At 36.1% G+C, this 24,952-nt stretch overlaps 4 protein-coding genes across 4 annotated transcripts; 3 read left to right on the top strand and 1 right to left on the bottom strand.

Annotated features, from left to right (window-relative positions):
- Positions 1-14,785: 14,785 nt before the first annotated feature.
- LOC113313953 (mitogen-activated protein kinase 3-like) lies at positions 14,786-16,687 on the bottom strand. The gene is made up of 5 exons (XM_026562721.1): positions 16,462-16,687; positions 16,099-16,366; positions 15,672-16,004; positions 15,394-15,577; positions 14,786-15,302 (listed from the first exon to the last, which is right to left on the bottom strand). The coding sequence occupies exons 1-5, from the start codon at positions 16,632-16,634 to the stop codon at positions 15,127-15,129; spliced, it is 1,134 nt and encodes a 377-aa protein (XP_026418506.1). The 5' UTR covers positions 16,635-16,687; the 3' UTR covers positions 14,786-15,126.
- A 620-nt stretch (positions 16,688-17,307) lies between these two features.
- Positions 17,308-20,104, top strand: LOC113311679 (NAC transcription factor 29-like). Its single transcript, XM_026560483.1, has 4 exons — positions 17,308-17,405; positions 18,653-18,876; positions 18,982-19,301; positions 19,457-20,104. Exons 1-4 carry the CDS (start codon positions 17,308-17,310, stop codon positions 20,102-20,104), a joined length of 1,290 nt encoding a protein of 429 aa, XP_026416268.1.
- A 680-nt stretch (positions 20,105-20,784) lies between these two features.
- Positions 20,785-21,813, top strand: LOC113309909 (protein FAR1-RELATED SEQUENCE 5-like). The gene is made up of 2 exons (XM_026558428.1): positions 20,785-20,894; positions 21,184-21,813. The coding sequence occupies exon 2, from the start codon at positions 21,184-21,186 to the stop codon at positions 21,745-21,747; it is 564 nt and encodes a 187-aa protein (XP_026414213.1). The 5' UTR covers positions 20,785-20,894; the 3' UTR covers positions 21,748-21,813.
- Positions 21,814-22,599: 786 nt separating this feature from the next.
- On the top strand, positions 22,600-24,126 carry LOC113309638. Its single transcript, XM_026558092.1, has 2 exons — positions 22,600-23,525; positions 23,762-24,126. The coding sequence occupies exons 1-2, from the start codon at positions 22,614-22,616 to the stop codon at positions 24,071-24,073; spliced, it is 1,224 nt and encodes a 407-aa protein (XP_026413877.1). The 5' UTR covers positions 22,600-22,613; the 3' UTR covers positions 24,074-24,126.
- The last annotated feature ends 826 nt before the right edge of the window (positions 24,127-24,952 follow it).

Consider the following 24,952-nt stretch of genomic DNA (forward strand, 5'->3'; position numbering starts at 1 on the left):
GCTGACCAGTGGATCTACATTTCCTATGGCTTGGAAAATCCTATTCCATATGTCGGTATATTCCCTGATTGTGTCTTTGTAAGCGGTTGCTAGCGAGAAGAGCTTGTCCATTCCTGCATTGACAACCTTGTTGTACATGTAAGTCTCTAAGAATTTCTCAGTGAGCTGGCCATAAGAGTTGATGGAGTTGGGCGGTAAGTTGTCGAACCAAGATAATGTTGATCCCTTTAGACTTGAAGGAAAATACCTGCAGAGGACTGCATCGTCCTTCTCCCATCGGGCTAAGATACGATTGTAATAACGAAGATGCGCTGCCGGATCGCTGGATCCGTCGTAACATTCGAATGCTGGAACATGGCACTTCTGGGGGATCAACGCTTTGGCCAGTCGTGGGGTCAGTGGTGTGGTGTTTTCTTCCCTCATCACCTCTTCTAGTCTTCTCACTCCTTTCCTAGCCTTTAGTTGCTTGATCCCTACCATCATTTCGGCACGAAGGTCCTCCATGGCACGATTGTGTTCATCGTTGGTTGGGTTTTGCCTTGGTCTTTGATCTTCGCTGTCGAAATAATTCGAGTCTTCTAGGATGTAATCTGGATCGCTGGATCTGTTTCCTCTGGTTGGTCTTCGGTTTAATGGTTCGGGATTTGCTGCATTTGTCACGACCATTCTTCGGTCATGATTCGTCTCAGGTGCTTTAGAGTTGGCTTCGTTCAAGGATTCGTTGTGTTGGTGAGTTGCTCCCAAGATTTGGGCGATCTTATCTCTGAGTTCTTGGTTTTCTCTGGCCAGCAATGCCACTGCTTCTACGTACACCCTTTGGTTCTTCTTTATCTCCTCAAGCTCTGCCATCAACAGAGGGGAATGATTTGATCCTTGGTTTGGGATGTCGAGTCGTCCCTGCCCCCCAAGGGCCATGGTATGATCTTCATCAACCGTTTGGATTAGGGGGATGGTAGGTTCGGTGTTCAATACATGTAATTCCACTTGCGAGGGTAAGGGCCGGTTTCTTGTCAATAATGGATGGGTTGTTGGCAGAGTATGATTCTGCTCATTTGTTGGTGGCATCCCGAAGGCTGGCTGTGGTATTGATGATTCTGCAACTCCTTCCCGTTGCTCAAGGACGCGGGCAGCTGCTGCGGCTTTTACTGCCTCGGCTTTAGCTGCATCTTCTCTTGCTACCGCTGCTCTTGCTGCATCGGCTTTTGCTGTTTCATCTCTTGCTGCATCGACTTTTGCTGCTGCTTCTTTGAGAGCCACTGCTGCTACATCATTGGTATTTGACGGAGAGGTGATTTCCACAGTGTCTGGCTTTTGGTTTGTCGTTTTCACTTTTTCACCCTTTTGCTTGCTGCGTGTCATGACTGGTGTTGTCCTGGGTGTTTCTTTGGACGATTCCTTAGCCTTTCCTGCATCCTTCGTGCTTTCCATTTTTTCTTTCCTTGCCTGCACAGGTAAAACATCATCGAAAATTCGATATCCATGTGGATCCTGTTAGTAAAGCTAGTCAAGCGTGTAGGCCCAAAAGCGTAACTTGATCGAAAATTTCCAAGAGATAGAGAACTAAAAACGGATATCTGGAGAGATCCAAATACTTTGAAAACACGGATCTACTCATGGATCCGAGACACCGAAGGTAAAAAGAGATAATCCAGCTATTATTGCCCTCTTCAGAGGTGTTGGACTTCTTAAATGGTTTTACATGCGATCATTCGAAAGTTTTATTTAATTGATCAAAGTTAAAGGGACTATGAGAACTTATAAATCTGACGAAAGCACAGATCCGTAGCGGGATCATCTTTGAGGAAAATCTTTTCAAATCAAACGGGTTAAATACAAAGAAAGCACTTATGAATGAGCCCGAAGGAAATCCCTTCGAACGCTTTAAGGTTTCAAAGAGAATCTTTTCAAAATGAAGGTTAGATCCGAAGATCATAAATCCGAAGTTAACAGATCTAAAGCGTAGTTTGAAAAGTACTTAGCATAAACTTGAAAAGAATAGATCCTGGCGGTTTGGTTTACAATGGTTCAAAATCTAAGTCAGATCTGAGGGAAATCAGATCTGATGGGCTTTTGTTATAAGAAATAATGTTTTTGAGAAGAAATATAACAAAGAGATGGAGATATATTCAAGACACTATTTTCACCTGGAATAGCGCTGAGAGTCCAAGAGGGTAAAATCACAGGAAAGATAAATCTTTTACCGGAACAGAGTCCCTGTTTCTAGCGCTAGATTGTGAACACATAAATTACGAAGGCATCCACGTGTTCACAAACAATATTCGCTTTAGATGATAAAACAATACGTAGAATAATGTAAATACAAAACGACACAGATCACGTTAACTCATCGACTCAGAGTCTTCGGACTCGTCCTTGTCTAGTCATGTGGGATCGATTCAATTATTCTACACAGTTCCGAAGCATATATCACAAGACATAATAATGATAACAGAAAGTAAGTGCTGAAATGTACATGAGACAATGATTTACATGGTTCAGCACTAAGGCCTACATCCACGGGGTTAAGGGTTTTACTATGTATGTAGAGATTACAAAGATAGTCGAATGACTTTTAGGTGAATAACGATGTCATGGGGAATAGAAACCATACTTACTCTTCCTATTTCTATTTCCTAAACTCTTCTCTAGTTTTTCTCTTAATTGGTCGACCCCTTCTCTCTTGGTGGAGAGGGGTATTTATAGTAGTGGAACATGGGGTCCACCGTCAGAGGCCGTTGGAATCTTATCTTCTTGTTTTTTGTGAATATCCCGCTGGTATCCTCGTTCTGAACCGATGCCCCCAGCGGTTTATACTTGGTGACGATGAGTCGCCTCTTCACCCTCCACAGGTTGGTCGACACGTATGTTAATCTAGGGTGTTTAATGTGGGTGGTTGGGTCGTCTGCACACGCCAGCTAATTTCCTGCCACCCTTGTCACATCTGCGTCAGTTGGACCAACCCTTTACGTTTGATCTTGGATCCCTCTCGAGATGGAATAAAGTGAACCCTTGGGTGTTCTTCAGTGCTTCACAGTAACCCTTTCCTTAAATGCTCCTCGATTCTCAGCCCTCAGATCCATCAGATGACGATCTCATACTGATAAAACGTGTTGCTTCGGTATCCACGCGTGGCATCATATCTCGATGCTCCGGGCTGTGCGTCCTCCACGTGTGCCTCTCCAGACACGTGGCGAGTGATGAATTATGTGCATACAGTTTTGTAGAAATGAATGCTAGTGGTGAAAATGATGCCGGGGAAGCTTCAAATGACAAAGATGATCGTGTTGATGGTAATCCACACTTAAATTATGAATTCGATTGGATATTTGATCATGAAATGTTAATAGATGAAGCTCAAAATGAGGGTGCTAATGAAGATCCCGTCGATCAAAATGAAGAAACCAATGCTTGAAATAAAGAACCTAAAGCTCAACATACTCAGATGAAATATTTATACTCTTTAAATTGTCTATTTGTCGCTCCAAGTGGTCGAATTACAAACACAATGTAACAACACGGAGAAAGGGTCGTCATGTAGGGAGCTGAATACTGTACCAATCCTTGAAATTCTTCATCGTATTAAACCAACAAATGACGACTCAGACCTGAAACTTTCCCAAGTTATGAAAAACCATCATTGTATAACATGTTACAGTGACGATCCTTTTCTATCTTGGCTCAAGAAGAGTCATAATTTTGGATGTTTATACCCTAACTACTTTATAACCAAAAAACTCTGTCTAAATATAGCTCTCTGAGTCGTCATTGTGATATTTTTATACGATGACGACTCTAACCTACCATTAAAAATTGAAGATGGAGTCGTCATGGTTGATATTTATATACCTTAACGACTATGGCTTTGGATTTTTTAATTTTGATTTTATAGTATCATTTCATTGAATTGTAAAAGGCATACATCTTTCACAACGTTACATTGAAGGAAATGGAATACAATAGATAATAAGATTGCACTTAAACACTTATTCATATAGGTTACAACCATAGCTAGTATTTTCTAAGAGACGATAACAATCATCAAGCTCAAAAGTTTTCCCACGGGTAGCCTCATATCCGGAATGAGCCATCCCCCACTGAAAACACAAAACAAATATAAGTTAGTTAGTTAATATCATTCAAAACTTAAGACTAAAAGTGTTTATTTATTGAAATACTCACTCTTATAGAACCCAAAGTAGTGGGGTTGGCCACCTTCACGACTTTCAATTCTTTTTTCGAAAGCTTCGCATTCTTTGAATATCTCCTCGAACCCATCCTTAACGAGTTTCAAAGTCCTTGAGTTACAATTTCCGTCTAGCGCTACAAAAAATTATGAATATACGGTTCCAAAAAGATTCGTAGGTTTGATCAATGTGTTTTCCTAGATCATTAAAGTGTTGTTTGAATGTCACCCACGCTCTCACAATGGTGCAATTTTCTTCATAAGTACAGGGAGTATCCATATTGTTTTTTCTTCTTTTTTTGGATGAGAAATAGATGAGAATGAATGTGAAAGTTGAAAATTTTGGTTTGGGTGATGAAGAGATGAGAGAAGAGTCTCTATTTAAAGAGTTTTATGACCCAACGACTACGTTTTTGAAAAAAAATTCGTTGGTTGACTCAACCACATTGGTTGAATTCAAAATTTGCAATAAATGTTTACAGAGTCATATTTATATGTTACATTGACTACCTTTCATACTGTTACCACTTATACTGTTACATTGACGACCTTTCATAGACTGAAAGTAGTCATATTTATATGTTTATAGGAAGACGACTCTGGTATCAAAAACTGAAAAAGCGGGTGTATAAGAACCACACCCAATAATTCGCTCGGAAATCTATATGGACTAACTCCAAAATAATTCTGAGAGCACCAGCTTATAAAGCGAGCTCAACCAAGAAATATATCAAAGAGCTATATCTCAATTTCTCAATACAATCTGCAATTGAACAGATAGAAATCTGTGATCCCGATTGATATGAGAAATAACTTGGACGGCACCAAAGACCAATCCCTAAGTGTCAATCAATTTATATCAACAAACAAAGGTTGGATTTACCAATTGATTGAACTACACACAACCTGTGATATTTCAATTATAGAAAAGAAATAACACAGACACCAGAAGTTTTGTTAACGAGGAAACCGCAAATCCAGAAAAACCCCGGGACCTAGTCCAGATTTGAACACCACACTGTATTAAGCCGCTACAGACACTAGCCTACTACAAGTTAACTTCGTACTGGAATTTAGTTGAAACCTAACCCAGTCTCACTGATTAAGGTACAGTCGTGTTCCTTACGCCTCTGAATCCCAGTAGGACTCTACGCACTTGATTCCCTTAGCTTATCTCACCCACAACTAAGAGTTGTTACGACCCAAAGTCGAAGACTTATAAAAAAATATGTCTCCCACAGATAATTCTATTATGATAGATAAATCTGTCTCCCACAGAAATACCTATGAAGTTTTTGTCCCGTCTTTTGATAAATCAAGGTGAACATGAACCAGTTGATAATCCAGTCTTATATTCCCGAAGAACAGCGTAGAAATATCAATCACGTCATAATAACTTAACTATATGGTAGTAGAAGAAGTTATTGTGGAATCACAAATAATGGGACGAAGATCTTTGTGATTACTTTTCATATCTTACCTATCGGAGATAAATCTCGACTTAATCTTAGAGAAGATAGTACTCAATACGATAGTACAAGTAAGATCATATCACGCAACTACAAAGAAAATTGTTGGGTCTGGCCTCACGAATCCCAAATGAAGTCTTCAAGTCGTTAACCTATCATGGTCTTGGAAAAACATAGGTTAAAGGAGAATCGACTCTAGTCGCAACTAGGACACGGGAAAGTGTCGGTATTAGGTTTTCCAGTTGCTAGTGTTCTCCCTTATATGGTCTTTCAAATCAGGATTTGCTTTCAATTAAAGCTAAGATAGCTTAGTAACAAAGCATTCAATATTCACCGTTAGATTAAAACCTGATTTAAGATTCAATGTTAGAGCATAGTTCGGTTGAACTCACCAAGCGTTGGTATGTCAAGTTTGGTTGTCATATTTTAGTGTGTCAAAACTCATCTAAAGTCGCTTGATTGTAAACCAGAGTCAACTTTGTCTAGGTTAGACTAAAAAGTCAAGGAATGTTGAGACATACAAGTATTACTCCGAAGACTTGAAGAATGTGAAGAAGAAGCAGACTACAACGACAACATCATCTTTCCTCTTGAGGTTAGTAATATTGACTTGAATTGTTTCATTCCTAATGTATCTTTCAAATCGTGCTATAATGAAACATAACTGCGAAGCTGTATATACTGTACATATTGTATTATACTATAGTGATGTGACATGGTCATATTTGTATGATCATAGTATTAGGGAATTAGCCTATGAAGTATAACGCTTATTTTTTGAACTTCGTATATATGACATCGACATAATCTTGTATATACTGTTATGATTATCTGTATGGGTTATGGTAAAGATTTCATCCTAGTTATAATGTTTTACATTTGTTTAAAGGAAGTACATTCATGAACTTGTTTTATGAATCAAAAGGGAAATCGTTAGGCTTATTGGTACAGCTATTCATTGCAAATATTTGGATTACCAATATGTGTGAGATGGTAGAACCGATCGTAACTTTGTTATGTATCTTGGTACAACTAATCACTAGTGCCTGACTTATGATTTGGTATGACTATTTTTTTATTAATTAGTGTAACCAATCGTAAGTAATCACCATGAGATGGTATGATCGATATTTGTAATTGGTGTGACCGATCTTAGTAATTGGTGTGACCGATCACAAAGTATTGTGTAACAGATCCTTGTAATTGGTGTAACCGATCCTGGCAACTGGTGAAACCGATCACAAGCAATACCATAAGTATATGGTAAACGGTCCTGGTATTTGATGTAACCGATCCTGGTAACTGACGTAACCGATCCTGGTAACTTGTGTGATCGATCACAAGTATTTCCATATTGAGGTATAACTAATCCTAGTGATTGGTAGAACCGATTGAACCCATGTATGTGATTTGACATTTGATCAATCACATAGTAATCTCGGAATACAGGTGAACCAATTCTAAACTTGTTTGGAAGTGTGGTATAACCGATTCCAAGAATGTAAATCCATGTAAATATGGATAGGGATTTAAAGTGAATAGATGTCAACATACTTTGAACACGTACAATAACTCTTATCATTTATTTTTCAAAGATATTCCTTAGTGCTCAAGGAGATCATGTGCCGAAATAAGTTGAGAATTTTTTAATTAAGGTTTTTGGTTTTATATGCTTTCACTACCTTCAATTAAATGAATATATCTAGAGAATACAAATTAGTAATGTGCATTTACTAATTGGAGATTTTCTATTGAGAGATTTCGGAAATTTTGGACAAGCATTTATTGGAATTAGGAAAACCGAATTTCGCTATTCATTGCATATCTTGAGAATATTTTCGGTTTTGTAAATTCCTTGGTGTTCAAACATCCTTGGTCTATAAATACCTAATTTTGCATTTCTAGAAAACTATCCTAAGAGCCAGGAAAACTTTATTCTTGTTGTTTCTGGTGGAGCCATCTAATCAGAGAGGAAACTATCCTAATTAGGTGAAATCTCTTACGACCCCTCTTTTAAAGACTTCTACGGGATCAAGAAGCTCTACGAGTACCGTTGGTAGGAAACTAGATAATTGAAGTGTTATTAGTTTTTGATTGATTTCATTTACTAACAGTTGTTGAAACTTTGATTGTACCTAGTTTGTTTATTCTTGAGAATCTTCTCTTCTGATATAAGATTCATTCAAACTAGATCGAAGTATCCACGGGATCTTTAGAACTGTTTGTAGATCTAAAGATATCTTGTGATAATCCATTGTTAACAGACTCCGTTCTGCGTGTGATTGATCACAAGAGATTCAAGTGCTGTTTTGAAGGTGTTTATTGAAGATCAAAGAAGATTTGAAGACGAAGAAGATTTAGTTCTCATATCTTTGGTGTGCACAAACCTTGATCGGCTGGGATCCAATTAGAATCGGATTTATTCGATTGATTAGTTGCGTGAGATCGACATTCTCAATATATCTCTTTGAGATTTATTTGGATTGAGTGTGAATCTAAACTTGATTACATTTGTAGTTATTGGATAGATTAATCTAACCAAGCAAAAGAGTTTATTACATTGAACAAAAGAGCCTTTGCGTATGACTTAAGATATCTTTATCTTGAAAGAATCGAAAAAGTTGTTACCAAACAGATATGTTGTTCCTTTACTAATTGGAATATGATCCAAAGGAATTGTTCCAGCGCGTGCACTCGTCGAAGTCGAAATCACAAGGATACTGAGGAAACTAAGTGAAATAGGGGTAGTTGCTTGGTCTCAACTATACAAAGTTGGTTTATATTTTGTATAACGGCTTAATTTTGAGAGTATTTAATTCTGGACTTGGTCCCGGGATTTTTCTGCATTTGCAGTTTTCTTCATTAACAAAATCTTGTTGTGTCTTTACTTTTCTATTTCCACAATTATAATTGTTTATTATAATTAAAAGTAAAATACACAAACGTTAACTCCGATATACTTTATAGTGATCCTATAGAGTTTGGTTAAGTCTGAACCTATTATCAAGTATCACACTTTGGTAGTCGTATTGTCTCGATCTCGTATCCATAAACAATCATACAAAGTGTGAGTACCGATTTGTTGCATTGTCTTGACTTTGTCCATAGAAAATCACTTTCGGTAAGAGGACTTATAGGTGAAGAAATAAAAGATTGTGGTGTATTTGGGTACCCTCGTCTTTTCATTCAAGCTAAGTCTACATAAAACCAAAGAAATATCTCTCCACCGTTAGATGGTCTTAGCTTGTTACACACAAATGAAATATACTTTCATTTAGATATGGGTAACCGTACCTAAATGGGTATGTTGAGTTGTCTCAATAATAGTCAACCGAAGTTAGCCATATGAACACTTTTGTCTTAACCACATTCATCTAACACTTCTAGATCAAATATGATGATCAATCTAACATGAAAGATAATCAAATGAATCTAATTGTGTTTCAAATAGAGTTGTTCAATTGTTCACTATTTCACAGAAATATATATGAACCAATTGAATCAAAATAGGATTGATTCATGAGAATCAATTCATGAACATTAAGTGGTGCGTGTCATGAGCGCTACAAATTAAATAACTTATTTCCACACAATTAACTGGTAACATAATAGAAGTAAGGACCGTTTCCACGAAAAACAGGGAGTTTTTAGTTGTCAAATGTCACAAATTGGGGGTTTTGTTTGTAGGTTGCAAATAAAGCAAAGTAAATAACAAAGCAAGTAAATTAAGATGTAATCAAGGATGAGGAGTATGATCGAGGAATCCTTCTTCGTTAATAAACATTCATCAAAATAATATAATTATCTATCCGTCATTAATCATAGATTATCACCAACCGTATAATATCAACAAGCTCTGATATCCTCTAAATTGCTAATATCACTGGATACAGAAGCGCTCGACTACCATATTCTATCCGTCTAGGCCACCATGAATAAGCTCTCACGATGTAACCTAATAGGATGCTTTGGGTTTTATGAATTAGGTTGATCCTAGCATCCAACGCATAAGACCGGTTTGTTTACTAGTGTTGTTTCCACACGCGATTGCTCCACAGAATCCCTCTAAAAGGTCTCACGCTTTCTACTTGTGCAAGGATTATTCAACAATTACGGATATCCTAACCCGTTACTAGCAATAGATCAATTAAGAAATCAGTTTAGTTGGCCACCTAAAATAATCAACCAATCAATCAATCATAAATATTTATCATAGTAGAAACAAACAATAATCATATGTAGAAATCAAAATAGATTCATATATTAAATCAAATCATGTTTAGAACTTAGAATTCATCCTCAATCAAATAAAAGTTTAACTACTCATGGATTTAGTAAAGCCCATGATATACATCAGAGATAATCAAAGAGAAATAAATTCGGTAATGGAAGAACCCGAAACCCAAGCTTTCGCTCCTTGTCTTCTTGTTTCCACTTTCGTATCTTGATAATATTCTCTGTTCGGAACTTCTCACTCTCTTTGAAAATTATTATTAAGTATCCTTAAATATCCCAAGGAATATTTGGGTTTGGAAATACTTCCAAACTAAGAAAACCAATTTTTGCAAGTATTTTCGTCACTTCTTGGAGGGTGTAACCGATCCTGGTAATTGGTGTGATCGGTCACACACGTAGATAGGAATTGTGCCTTATTTGATCCATACGGTTTTGCCCAAAACTTTTACATACGAATTCGGAATGACCTCATTCTTTTTGCGTTCTTTTTTTCTCTTCATTCTCTACAAAATAGAGTTGAATACTCCAAAATTTGGTCGAGTTCCTCCTGATCCTTAGTTCAAGCTGTTAGAGCACTTCTCGGTCGAACTCGCAAGCGTTGCTATCTCAAGCTTGTTTGTCACGTTTAGTTGCCAAAACTATAAGTCTTTATTTCTAGTCTACTTATAGCTAAGTCTCGGACTAGGATAGAAAGTGTAGTTGAGCTCTAGACTCCACGACGTTCATCATGCAAAAACGAAGAACTACTCAAGGAACTGGTGGAACTTCATCGACTAAAAGTTATGTGGAGACTTGAACTTATCTATCACTCAAAATTCTATCTATTCTATCTCCTATCTTGAGATAAAATTCGTATTTCTATATAGACTTCGATTATACACATTTGCTATTTCGAGCCGAGTTTATCTCGCTTATCTATTTCTCGAAATATGTGTTGGTAAGCTTTCGCTTTGGCCAAGTTCATCTTTACAAATGACGGAAGTCATGTTGATTATTTCAATATCTTGAAAATCGCTTTGATGAAAAATAGTGTGTGAATAACCTCTATTTAACATCCTCTAAGAATGTTTCAAGGACTGAAATGAGAGTTTAGAATATATAACCTTGAATGGATATAAAAATTGTATGTTAACTCATACTAGTGTAAGTCCAAAATCCTTGAACTAAAGTATGCGTACTTTACTGGTTCAGGATGCCCGGAAGCTAAGTCCGCGTAACCGTATGCGTACTGCCGGAACTTCACATCCCGTGAATTTCTGATGGAGTTTGTGAGCTGAAAACAAACTCAATCCGGGTACTTAAGTTTGCGTACCGGTATGCATAATTGAGTGGGTTATTTTCTAAAAACAGTTTATTCGTGAACTAAGACATATATAAACTAAGGAATACATATTTGCAAACCGTGGCTAGAATGTTCATTTATTGATTCGAGTGAATCAAATCGATTTTTCTTCAATTGTGTTCTTGTATACTTCTATGAGAATATAGCAATTGAACGGCTCTTTAACTAGTTTCATTTGAGTCATTTGAACTAGTTATGGTTAAGATGAATAAGGTTGATATGAGAGCAATCATATGGCTAACTTCGGTTAACTATTTGTGAGTCAACATGGTGTACACGTTTAGGTACGGTTAAATAAACCTAAATGAGGGTACATTTCATTTGTGTGTAACAAGCTAAGTTCGATCTAACGGTTGAAAGATATTAGCTTGGTTGAATTAGGTTTTTCATCTAACGGTGAATATTGAATGCTTTGTTACCAAGGTAACTTGGATTGCAAACCCTGATTTGAAAACTATATAAAGGAGAACTCTAGCAACTGGGAAACCTAATCCCCACACCTCTTGTGTGATACTAGTTGTATAATCTAGAGTCGATTCTCCTTTAACCTTAGGTTTCTACCGAGACCCTGTAGGTTAACGACTTGAAGACTTCATTGGGATTGTGAAGCCAGACCCAACTATATTCTCTGTAGTTCCGTGATCTGATTTTGTTGTTTCTATCGTGATTGAGTGCAATTGTAAGATTTTCTTGAGATTCATTTCTCTGATATGCAAGATAGAAAAGTAGTCACAAACATCTTCGTCTCATTGTTTGTGATTCCACAATATCTTGTTTCACTAGTCGATTAAGATTATTGTGAGGTGATTGATATTTCTAGGTTGTTCTTCGGGAATATAAGTCCGGTATATCAATTGGTTCCTGTTCACATTGATTTATCAAAAGACGAAATAAAACTCATAGGTGTTTCTGTAGGAGACAGATTTATCTATTCATGTAGACTTTTCTGTGTGATACAGATTTGTTTATTAAAGTCTTCGACTTTGAGTCGTAGAAACTCTTAGTTGTGGGTGAGATCATCTAAGGGAATCAAGTGCATAGTATCCTGGTGGGATCAGAGATGTAAGGAGCGCAACTGTACCTTGGATCAATGTGAGATTGATTGGGGTTCAACTACAGTCCAGTCCGAAGTTAATTGGTAGTAGGCTAGAGTCTGTAGCGGCTTAATACAGTGTGGTGTTCAATCCGGACTAGGTCCCGGGGTTTTTCTGCATTTGCATTAGCACGTCGACAAAGACTGTAAGTTTTGTTTTTTGCTATGTCATGCAACAAGGTTTAGTCCTACATAGTAAAATCCTCCAGATGTGCCTATCTTCTACACAACCTTCCCAATCTGCATCAGAATATGCCGTGAGATCTGTGTTAGTATCAAATATGTACGAGAGACCATAACCGATAGTATGTTGTATATATCCTATGTTCCCATTTTGCAGCTACAAGATGAGATTCTTTTGGCTTATCCTGAAATCTAGCACAACAACCAACGCTAAAGGCGATATCTGGTCTTGTTGATGTTAGATATAAAAGACTTCCAATGATGGATCTATAGAGTTATTGATCAACATCAATACCATTCTCATCCTTATGCAATTTCCCAATGATGGATTGGTTCTACCGTGTATCCAAAACTAGATAAAGATCAGTTCTACCGTAACTCTTAACATAAGTCAAGATCGATTCTACCAAAGTTCTTACCTAGGTTCGAATTGGTCATCCAATATATCTTCATTCAAAACCGGACCACAAAGCCTATTGATTTCTTTTCGATTACGAAACAAGTTTCGTATATATGTACTTCCTTTAAACATACGTAATTAAACATAGTTTCCTAGGATGAAATAACACCTATATCCAATACACAATCAAGTAACGAGTTACATAGATCTATGTGGATGTCACCTTTACGAAGTTCAAAAGATAAATCTTATACATCGTAATCAAATATTCATCATTAACACTTTCCAAGTCTAATACTAGAGTATTAAATATAACCTCGCATGTTATGTTTTCAATCTTATACGACTAGAAAGCAACGATAGGAATGGAAACAACTCAAGTCAGTATCAGGAACCTCAAGTGGAAGGATGATGTCTTCATTGTAGTCGTTACGTCTTCACGTTCTTTTGGTTTTCAAGGTGATACTTGTATGTCTCAACATTCCTAGACTTTCTAGTCTAACCTAAACGAAGTCAACTCTAGTACATTTAATCAAGCGACTCTAATTGAGTTTTGATACTAAAATATGACAACTAAACTTGACATACAATGCTTGGTGGGTTCAACCGAGCAATGCTCTAACAATCTCCACCTTTGTTAAATTTGACAAAACTCTAATACATATGGAGATAACGAATTACAAAATAACTCATTCTTCATACACTTGATTCCAAGTTCAACATCATAATATTCTGCACATAATTAAAAAATAAATCCGCTATTGACATTTGAATAACAAAACCTTTACTCCCCTAAAGGAAATCTAGGTATATATTCAATCCGAACATCTTTGTTATTGTTAGAGCATTGCTCAGTCGAACTCATGACTGCATTTTACCGTTTGAAGGTGAAGATCAACCAAAGCTTTTGGAGAACTTCATCAACAAAAGGTAAGTAAAAACCGAACCACATATTTCTCAAGTTTTCACCTCTCTATATATGAGACAATGTCGCATGACTAAATAGGCTTATGCGTAACAGAAATTTCGAGTCAAGTTTATCTTGTTATAAACATTCTCGAAATATGTTGACTAAGCTTAAGAACATTTGTTCATACTTGATGAATTTGGTTAAGAACAATTTATTGTTTATGACCTAAATTATGATTCAAGATTTAATCATTTGAAAATAGCCTGGAACAATGTGAGGCTTTGCATTTGACATTCCTAGGGCCGGGAGACTGTAATAAATCCCTTAGTCCGGATATGACACTAGTGGTAGGTGGTCCTGACACCATAAGTATCTCCATATTCCGGTGAGTAGGATTCGACAGTACACTAATGTTATTAGAGAGATATAGAAGTATTATAAATTTGGATACAAGAAAGTATGCGTACCAGTTCACATACCGGCACAACTATTATTAGTCGGGAGCCGTAGTACATGTACCTAGTACACTATCGGCATATCTATAATTCAACAACGACTTTTGGTACGCATACCAAAATCTACGGTCAAATACGTCGTATTTTAGGAACTTCAAATCGGATCATAATTGATAATTTAAAATACATCAGACATTAGGAGTCACTAAACAATTGTAGTTCCGCGGCAGATATTGAGTCATATTGGCTTTAAAATACGAAGTAAATTCTGAGTCACATCACATGATAAAAATTAGATTACTTGGTAAGTCATCATGATAGTTTTGGGTTATATTTTATTCCTTCGTTTTAAAATGATAGGCTGAATTTATGTGCAATTTATACATTAAACCAATCAGCCTATTGTTTACTTATTATTTTTAAACGGAGGGAGTAATTTTTTTGTTCACTGAGCAAACCGAGTGATGATGTCGATGTTGAATCACAACGCATATTTTGGTAAGAAGTGAATCAGTGATCTCCAGGAATTTTTTGTTTCCCTTAGACACATAGTTAATCATCTTAAAAAGAAAAAACGGGTTATTACAGTAAATGTATCATAAAATTTCAGTGTCCAAAATTCAAATAATGGGTGCTACAATCGCACTCTAAATTCTCTAATCTCTAACCTCATTTTCTTGAAAGGGAAATACAAAGCTAAACCAAGGGAATGAGTAAACACGAATTATTACATTATGTAATGAAAAATCTTATACCATATGTATAGATGATCACAAGATTCACAACCATGAATTCCATTAGTCATCATCATCATCCCTAAAAAAAACTTTATTAGTTATGGTCATTTTTACCTATTCACCAAAATGCGAATTCAGGATTCAGTGTAACGGTTTCCTTGTATATCATATCTTTAATTTGCTCTTCCATCAAACCTTGTTGTTCAAACTCAAAAGAAAATGGCTTTAAACAAATCGGTTCTTCTTCTTCATCATGTAATCTTTCTAGATACGGATGAGCTAGAGCTTCTTCAACTGCACATACCAACATAAATAACTTCTTTCAATAATTAACATATGAATAGATGTAGTTGCAAAATTTCAATTCTCGTGTGTAGGAAAATACCTGTAATTCTCTTGGTGGGATCATATGCCAACATTTTCTCGACAAGATCAATGGCGTCAGGATGAATATGTTTATAAATCCTCGCTAGTGATTGCCTTGGATGCTTTGGCAATTGTTTGATATATCTCTTCGTGTCTTCACTTCGGACAAACCCAAGATCAGCTTCAGTAGGTGTTCCAAGTAGCTACATTTAATAACATGCCCAACACCACAAATTAGCAACTTCATTACAAGAACAGTGAACTTGGGACGAGCTTTAGTATAGAGTGAATGCATACCTCGTTAATTAGACGCATTTGATGAACGGTATCTCTACCGGCGAACAACGGTCTTTTAATCATAAGCTCCATAAAAATGCAACCGACAGACCAAACATCAATCGAAGCAGTATAATCTGAAGCGTTTAATAGCAGTTCTGGTGCTCTATACCATCTTGTAACAACATATTCAGTCATAAAATCGTTCTCGGAAGCCGGCCGAGCTAGACCGAAATCGCAAATCTTAAGATCACAATTTGCATTCACTAATAAATTACTCGGCTTCAAATCTCTGTGTATTACATTCGCTGAGTGTATGTATTTCAATCCTCTTAGAATCTGATACAAGAAATACTGCATTTTCAACAAAATTAGAAACTATTAGTCACTAATTAATTAACAAAACCACTTAATTAAGCATTAAGAAAATTAACAAGATGATAATTACTTGGATATGTTCTTCAGATAAGTCTTGATTAGATCTTATAATTTGATGAAGATCAGTATCCATGAGTTCAGTAACCATATAAACATCTGAAAATTCCTTCCGAATTGGTGGTGGAATCACATCTTTAACACCAATAACATTTTCATGATCTAAATGACGAAGTAATTTGATTTCTCGAAGCGTTCTCTTAGCATCCATTGGATTATCAAACGCATCAGCTATCTTCTTGATTGCAACCATTTCATTTCTTTCTGAGTTCATCGCAGAACTACAAAGTAAAAAGAAAAAAAAAATCAATACTGCCACTCACGTCTCTAATTACAAACAGAAATGAATTCAGGGTTCATGGTTCAAAATTCTTACCAGACGATTCCATAAGCACCACGTCCGATTGGCATAATAGGAGTACTGTATTTACTTGTAACTTCAAATAAATTCCCAAAAATATTGTACTCAACGAATTTCCCACCATGAGTTACTGTGACTGGGAAATCTTCTTCCATTAATGAATTTCCAGAAGCAGAATTTCCTTTCATTTTCTCAGAATCTAAGTTTAGTTGATGATGATGAGTTTGAAAGAAACAGAGGGAGAAGAAGGAATTTATATACACGTAATGAAGAATTGAATGAAAATACGAGGAAATTGTCAAACTAAAGAAGTAAATGGCGTTGAAAAATAATCGGCCGTTGATATAACCAGCCGCCTTGATTGGACGGTGGTCGATGGTTTTGTTTTTCCACAGTCAGTTGTTGAAAAGAGACGGGTCAAAGTCAATGAAAAGTACAGTGGAATTCAAAAACGTGTGACTCGTGGACCGGACCGGATTTGTTAAAGAGATTTGATGAATATTTGATCCGATTTGCGAAATATTTTTTTGTTGGTTTTTGAGTTGTAGTGGAACTCTATTTTATTTTTTGTTTCAAAGTCCAAGTATAATATGAATTACTATCAAATCGAAATAAAATATGAAACCTAATAATACGAACCCTAAATTGTTATTAAAACCCCTGCTAAGTGCAAACTCTTGTTTTTATTACAGTAATCTTCTTGTCTGCTTTCTCCTTGATTCACTGATTGGCATTGCGGTTTGTTGTGCCATTATTTTATTTATATTTTTTTTCTTCTCTCCTCACATTAATTCTTTTAATTAAAAAATACATGATCATATAATTAGCATAATCTTTCGTTATTTTTTTCGTCAATTAGATATGGGTGATGCACAAAGAATCGTTGGCTTGTCAGAAGCACCTCAGGAAAGTTACTGCAGCATATTTTGTTGTTGGGAATGCTTCATTAAAAAAGACAGGTAATGAATTATTTTGTAAATCTTATTCGAAGCGTAAGAAAAACTTTGTTGGTTGGTTAAAGCCGATTATCGCCATTCTAGCTAAGTTAGCAGTAGATGTCATCTTTTTGAATTTTTATTTTTTTCTGACATGAATATTGTGAATTTGATTACAAAATAGTGTACTTATGAAAAGTGGTAACCCTAGAAAGAGCTAAAATATTTTAACTAGAAAGCCAGGTCGCTTATTACCAAAACAATAAACACAAATACTTTCGAAATAACGTCTTGAAATTGCATGGTTGTTAATGAAGTTATCAAATTCCGTATAAGATAATTTTTGTTACACACCTCAATAAATTATTATCTTTATTATCAAGGTTGCTGAGCCTGAAACGGCATGACTGTTAATAAGGACACTAAATTTTTAGATAAAATAATTTTGATACACTCCCTGATAAACTAGTATCTTATCTTGTGAATTTTATTTAAAGTTTAAGAAAATCTTTGTTCATTGCTTAAAATCGATTGTCACCATTCTAGTTAAGTTAGCGATGGGTGTTGTATTTTTTTAATTTTATTTTTCCTTTTATGTGACAAAGAAAGGGTAAATTTTTGCGTGAAAAAAGGTAGTCATGAAAAGTGGCCATCCTGAAAAAAAAAAAAAAAAAGAAAAAGTTTAGCTAGGAAGAAAATAATCTCGCCTATTACAAAAACATTAAGTACAAACACTTTCGAAACAATTGACTAACACTTTGGAAACTATTGACTAGCATGGTATGACTGCTATCTGCTAATGTGGTAGCATTTTCATGGGAAGGATACTAAATCCTATAGGAAAATTTTTGGTACACTCTGGTATAAACCACCGGAACACATACAAAATCTTTAATGCATGGTCATTGTTTTGATTTTGTTTTATGTGGACCATTTTCTGGTGTTCTCTAACGGTATTAATTAGCATGAAAAACATTATCCAAGATGGTACACTGTAAGTCAAAGTGGAGGGACAACTTTCTTCGTTCTTTTATTGTGGATAATGGGCCTTATTTATCGTCTAACGATTAATGCCCATTTAATTTGCATGCAAATACGTATATTAACTGTGGAAATATTTGAAGTTCTGTAAGAAAGCAGTTAGATGTTGTACGAGAAATTTTTGCAACTTTACTCGGCAGGTTTTCCGATCAGGTGTTACACTGCAATATCTTTTTATTTTTCTTCTAGTTAACCATTTCATTAATCTTCTCTTCTTCTCATTAATACAGTTGCATTGCTGAAGAGGGAGCATCATCATCATTAACACCGCAAGAATTAGCTGACGCGCGAGTTGAACATTACTTGAAAAACTTTCCGGTGGGATTGAAATTTCGACCAAGTGATGAGGAGTTAGTACTATTTTATCTTCTTAAGAGATCAAGGAATGAACCGTTACCTATTAGTCCAATAAAAGAAGTAAACATCTATGGGTTTACTCCTGAAGATCTTCTAGGTACATGTTTATATATATTGCTCCCGATATGTTAAAGCATTTCGTTTTCGACATTTTGATGCAGTACTGATGTTGTTGCATTTTTCTTTGATGTTCTTCACACAGATAGGTACAAGAATTATGGAATAGAAGGGATAGAAGGAAAAGAATTGTACGTTTTCACACCCAGAGAAAGAAAATATCCCAATGGATCTCGACCTGGACGCTATATTACTGGTCGTTATATAGGATTTTGGAAAATTGTTGGAAAACCTGATCCAATTCCTAATGAGCGTAATCAAATTGGGACCAAGCGTTCGCTGAAATTTTTTATAGGCACGAAAGACAATAATTCAATGACACCGTTTTCCATGACTGAATACATCTTAAAAAGCAAGATAAATAGTGAATCAGGTCATCAAAATGGCAGTAAGAAGCAGGAGCCGGTAAGCATGCATGCATTTTCAAATTCATTTATTTGCAGTTGTCCAAATTATTTGTATACCATCTATATGTTTCACATGTATCCAGTTTTAAGTTCTGAGAAAATTGTTTCATAAATATAATTTGCACTGACATATATATATGACTCCTGATTCAGGTGAATTTGGCGTTGTGTAAGATTTGGAAAAGACTACCTTCTAAGAAAGACTTATCACCGGTTGCAGAATTGTCGATGGAGACTACTGATACTAATTTGCTCGAGAACGCAGAATATAATTCATCAGAGCTGGTCATGGAGGCGCATCAAGGTTCCTCCTTGAGCAATATGGTTATGCCTACTGATAATGAAAATTCTTCACATACTAATGGATTCTTGCAAGACTACCACATTGAAGATGCGACCAACTCGTATGGAGGTTTTCTGGATAATGAAGGCATAAACAACATATCGTTTGAACAACAAGATGATCTAGGGTACCTTGATGCCTTGCTCGACGACACTAACACAGATTTCAATCCATTTGAGCCAGCCATGGGTGCGTATCAAGATTTTAACTTGATGGATATGATTATGGCTAATGATGGAAATTTCTCAAATATTAACAGACCCTCTCAAGACCATATGGCGATGCAGGAGACATTTGTGAATCCTTTTATGACTTTGGGTGAAAACTATTTGCTGGGAGAAAAACAGAACGGAGAGTTACAGGTGGCATTGAACCAAGAGAACCAATTTGAGTCATCAGTCATTCTAAACTCATCAAACGATTTGTATATCAGTGGTTCTTCTTCAGCAAATCAATAACGGAAACAACCAGACATCAGAATCAAGGATATCACTGGACCCAAGATGAGGCGACGGCCTAGGGAATCCAAAAGCTAGGGGCTAAATTTTTTACGCAAGTGTTTACACTAATTTTCTTGGCTTCAGAACAAAGACGTATTATATAACAACACTGCATATTATTTTGTACTAATTTTCTTTTCACTTACAAAAGGTTTCACTTGTTGCTTCTTACAAAAGGTTTGATGTATGTATTTTGTTCATATATCCACATTCACCTAAATGCATGGATGCATCATTCGGGGATGTAATACATGCGTATATATGAACTAACAAAAGGTTTCGACGACTTAGTGTAGTTACAGTAAGTTTTTGTGTAGAGGCTCAGAAAATAAGTGTACACACTTTGGTATTTGAGGCATTGACCGTTGATACACGATTTTGCTACTTGAACAACAAGTTGACAACTACTTGACAGCAAAACCAGCGTGGCGGAGAGAGGGAAGTATTTGCTGTTTATCTGAATAAAGAAAAAAAGAAGAAAAACGAGTTAATGGGAAAATATTAACTCCAGTCGGATATAACCAACGGTTCAGATGGAACGGTTTAGAAATCTGGCAGCGGGAAAATATCCTATTCAGTTTCTTTTTTTTCTTCCTAAAACAAATCTAGGGTTTCTTCATCTTCCTAAAACAAATCTAGGTATTACGAGATAAGAATCCGTTCTCTCCAAATCTTGGAATAGAAACAATTCCGTGATGGTAATTCCATAGATCAGTAGCATCTCTGTGTTAAACTTATTACTAACAAGGTAAACTTAAAACCCAACACTATATTTATTGTATAAGAGTTTTTGAATGCGACGTTTTGAATGCCAAACTCATCTTTATTGTTTAAGGTTTGATATAAATCGTATTTTATGAAGTATTTACAGTTCTCGTTTCTCTTCCGTTAGATTTGGTAAGCATTCTGACCAGGAGTTTGAATAACGATTTCAAAACTATAGCTTATATGATTGATACATGTTAATGTTCACAGATGTGTTTATACCGTAAACTTGTATCACTTTTATATTACATCTAATCTGATTTGAAGTGTAGATGGTGGCGGCCAGTTTAGATGATGCTGAGAAGGAAACGGGTGAAAAGATGCAAAGTAATGATGAGGATGAATTCTACATTGGAAAAAAGTTTGAAACACATCTTGATTTGTTCAGTGCTTTTAAAGCGTATGCAAAACGAGTAGGATTTGCAGTTAGAAAAAGAACTAATCGGAAAAATGAAGAAGGGATCATAAGGAGTGTGGCGTATGTTTGTAACCGAGCAGGAAATCCTGTTAACATGACTAAAAATATAGTCAAACCTCGCAAGAGCAATCGTTGTGATTGCAAGGCTTACGTTACTGCAAGATTGGATGATGAAGACAAATGGGAGATTACTCAGCTTAAGCTCGATCACAATCATACGTATAATCCAAGTCTGGGTCGGCATTATCGGCAACATCGCAAAGTTGAACCACATGTATTACATACAATTGATCTTAATGACCAATCAGGAATTCCAGTGGAAAAGACTTTCCGCTCTGTGGTGAATCAGTTTGGTGGATTTGATAAAGTTGATTGCAATGAGAAAGATTTTAGAAATGCACTTGATGTAATACGTTGACTAAGACTTGGTGAAGGGGATGCAACTGCTTTGATGAAATATTTTTCCAAGAAGGTAAAAGAGAATAGTGGGTTTTATTTCGAAGTTGACTACGGTGAAGATAATTGTTTGAAAAACGTATTTCGGGCTGATGGTTGGAGTAGAGAAGCATATAAAAAATTTGGCGAGGTTATTAGTTTCGATGCCACTTACATGACTAACGATTATGAGATTCCTTTCACTCCTTTTATCGGGGTTAATCACCATGTCCAATCAATATTGCTTGGATGTGGGTTGCTTTGTGATGAAACTACAGAAACATTTGTATGGCTATTTAAGAAGTGGCTTAAATGCATGTTTGGATGTGCTCCGAGAGCAATTATAACTGATCAGTGTCAAGCCATGAAGAATGCGTTGAAATTGTTTTTCCAGAAGCTAGGCACAGATGGTGTTTGTGGCATATAATGAAAAAAATTCCTGAAAAGTTTGGTAGTTACAAACAAAGAGAGAAAATTGGGTTTGCTTTGCAAGAGGCAGTGTATGATTCCCAGACTCCATCTGAATTTGAAGAATCATGGAAGAAAATTATCGATAAATACAATTTACAACAAAACAAATGGTTGAACGATTTATACCCTGAGAAAGAACGATGGGTACCATGTTTTCTTAAAGACACATTTTTGGCGGGGATGGCTTCTACTCAGCGTAGTGAAAGCATGAACGCATTCTTTAAAGGTTTTGTCAATTCAAAGACAAAATTAAAACAGTTTGTTGAACAAGCCTTGAGGAAAAAAGTAGAAAAAGAGTTGATAGCAGATGCAGAGTCATGTTCAAAGTCAATTCCTGTTATTTCTGGTGGCTATCCTTTTGAAAAGAAACTGCGGGATATGTATACCCTTGTGAAATTTCAAGAGTTCCAGAAAGAAATTCGTGGGAAGATTGCATGTGAAGTGGTTGAGTTTGATGAGGAGTCCGAGGTTTATAAGTACGTTATTCAAGAGGATGTTTGGGTTAATGATGATTTTTGTAAGAAACTGAAATTTAATGTTGCACTCTGTAAAACAGAAACGGATGATGGTAGCAGTGAAGAGGAAGATAATGATATAGTTATTCAAGTGGTAGATGATGGTGAAGGAATGGATGATTTAGAGACGAATAATGAAAGCGGAACAGATAAAAGTGAAACAACTGGAAGTGAAGCTGAAAAAAGCGACACAGATGACAGTGAAAACGAGGAGTGTGTGTTTGATAAAACCGCAGATGAAACCGAAACAACCGAAGATAAAAAAAGAAAAAAATGTGTTGATTTTGATGTTCACTGTAGCTGCAAATTGTTTGAGTCTAAGGGAATTCTTTGTAGACATGCAATTGTGGTACTAATACGTAATGGGATTCGACTTATTCCTGAAAAATACATCTTACGCAGGTGGAGAAAAGACGTAACAAGACCGCATACAAAAGTGAAACTGAGTTTTAGTTGTTGGGAATTGAACGAGTCCAGTCTCCGTTACAATCAAATGTCTCTGAAGTTCAACGTTTTAGTAGATTTGGCTTCTGCCAATGATGAAGAAAGTAAGGTTGTCAATGAATGGGTGGATAATAAGATTGAGGAGCTCAAAGCTAATTCAATAGAACTCGAAAAGATTAAATTGAACGCTGAGAATCAAGGGGATACATCAGTTCCTAATGTTCGTAATCCACCGAAAAAGAAACGTATAAGAAGAAAGAGATCTAAAAGACTCAAAGCCAAGAGAGCACGGAAAAGGACAAAAACAAAGCCCTCGACAAAGCCTAGCCAGGTTAGTGTTCTATGTTCACTATTAATGGAACACATCTTTCATTGTCAAAATATTAGTTAGTATAATTTTGTTTGTCTATTGAACTGCTTTTATCTTAGACAGTAACTTGCTCAACATATTAGAATTATAAGTACAAATTGTGAAGGATATTTGAATGTATGCTTTTTGTTCTGTCTGTGGCAACATCTCCAGACCCTATAACTAGCATCTTGCTCATTTTATTTCATTTGTTACAGGATATCATCACAAATATTCCAGACCTTAGCTTAAATGATATTCCTGTGACCCAGGAGAGTGTTGCAACTCCAACACCATCATATCCTCATGATATTTCACATCAGCAACATACAAAAGCTACTCGTGGTCGAGGTACTCGCGGCCGAGGCACCCGAGGTCGAGGAACTCGTGGTCGGGGCACTCGAGGTCATGGTGCTCTTGGAAATGCCGCTCAACTGAGTAAAACTGCTTCTACTTTTTCTCCAGTTGGCATGTACATGCCTGTTCCTGCCGAAGCACCATATATCAACCCTCCTTATGTGAATTGTTGAAATTCACCTTATTTTATGCTTCTTTGTATTTCTATTGTTTCTATCCTTTTAGTTTCCCCTCTAACAAGTATAGATTTTTATAATTGTAAAGCCAAATATGAGGACAACATATGGTGTTTACCAGATTACAGAACCAAGTTCCTTTCTAGGATAATTAATGGTAAACAAACTTTTGCGACATATGAAGTTGTTAAGTGTACTCTTATGGAAGTTAAAATCCTAATAATGTCTTCTTTTCTTTTTTTTTCGTAATGGAAGTACTATGGAGGAATCAATAATTTTGGAGCAGAATATGGGGATCATAGCGTACATGATCGAGTTGTCACTCCAACTGCATCGCAGACACCTTCCAGCAAGGGGTTTACCCAAAGGAGGAGTTAGATTCTAAGTGGATGTATTATTTTTATTTGGTTTTAGGCTCATTATGTGTAGCTTCCTTATTTGTGAGAAGAATTAGTACTTCCCTGGATTACAATGTTTCAAGATAGTCTCTACTGCAAGGATATCTATGAGCTACAACATTCAGGAAATTTTAGTGATGCATTTTGCTTGAATGGAACAAATACAGGATCTGGTATTACTGACATTATTTGTATGGGTGGTTTGAATCATTATTTCTGCATCATCAAGTCTGGAAAATCCTACTCAGTATAGTACCACCTTACATATTGAATCATGCTTTCTTTAATGAAGAAATTTAATTCATGTATGTGCAGCATAAGTATGATCTGCAATAGTACCACAAACTTTGCAACATTACATCCGTTTTTTGCAGGAGGATTGCATAGTCTGCAATACCATTAAGTAAAGGGAAAAATAAATATGTGATTGTGCAATCAACAAAATCTGTTTTAAAATAAAATTCATTTCATCAAAGAA

This window comes from Papaver somniferum, chromosome 9 (genome assembly GCF_003573695.1).
Source record: "Papaver somniferum cultivar HN1 chromosome 9, ASM357369v1, whole genome shotgun sequence".
Taxonomy (NCBI): domain Eukaryota; kingdom Viridiplantae; phylum Streptophyta; class Magnoliopsida; order Ranunculales; family Papaveraceae; genus Papaver; species Papaver somniferum.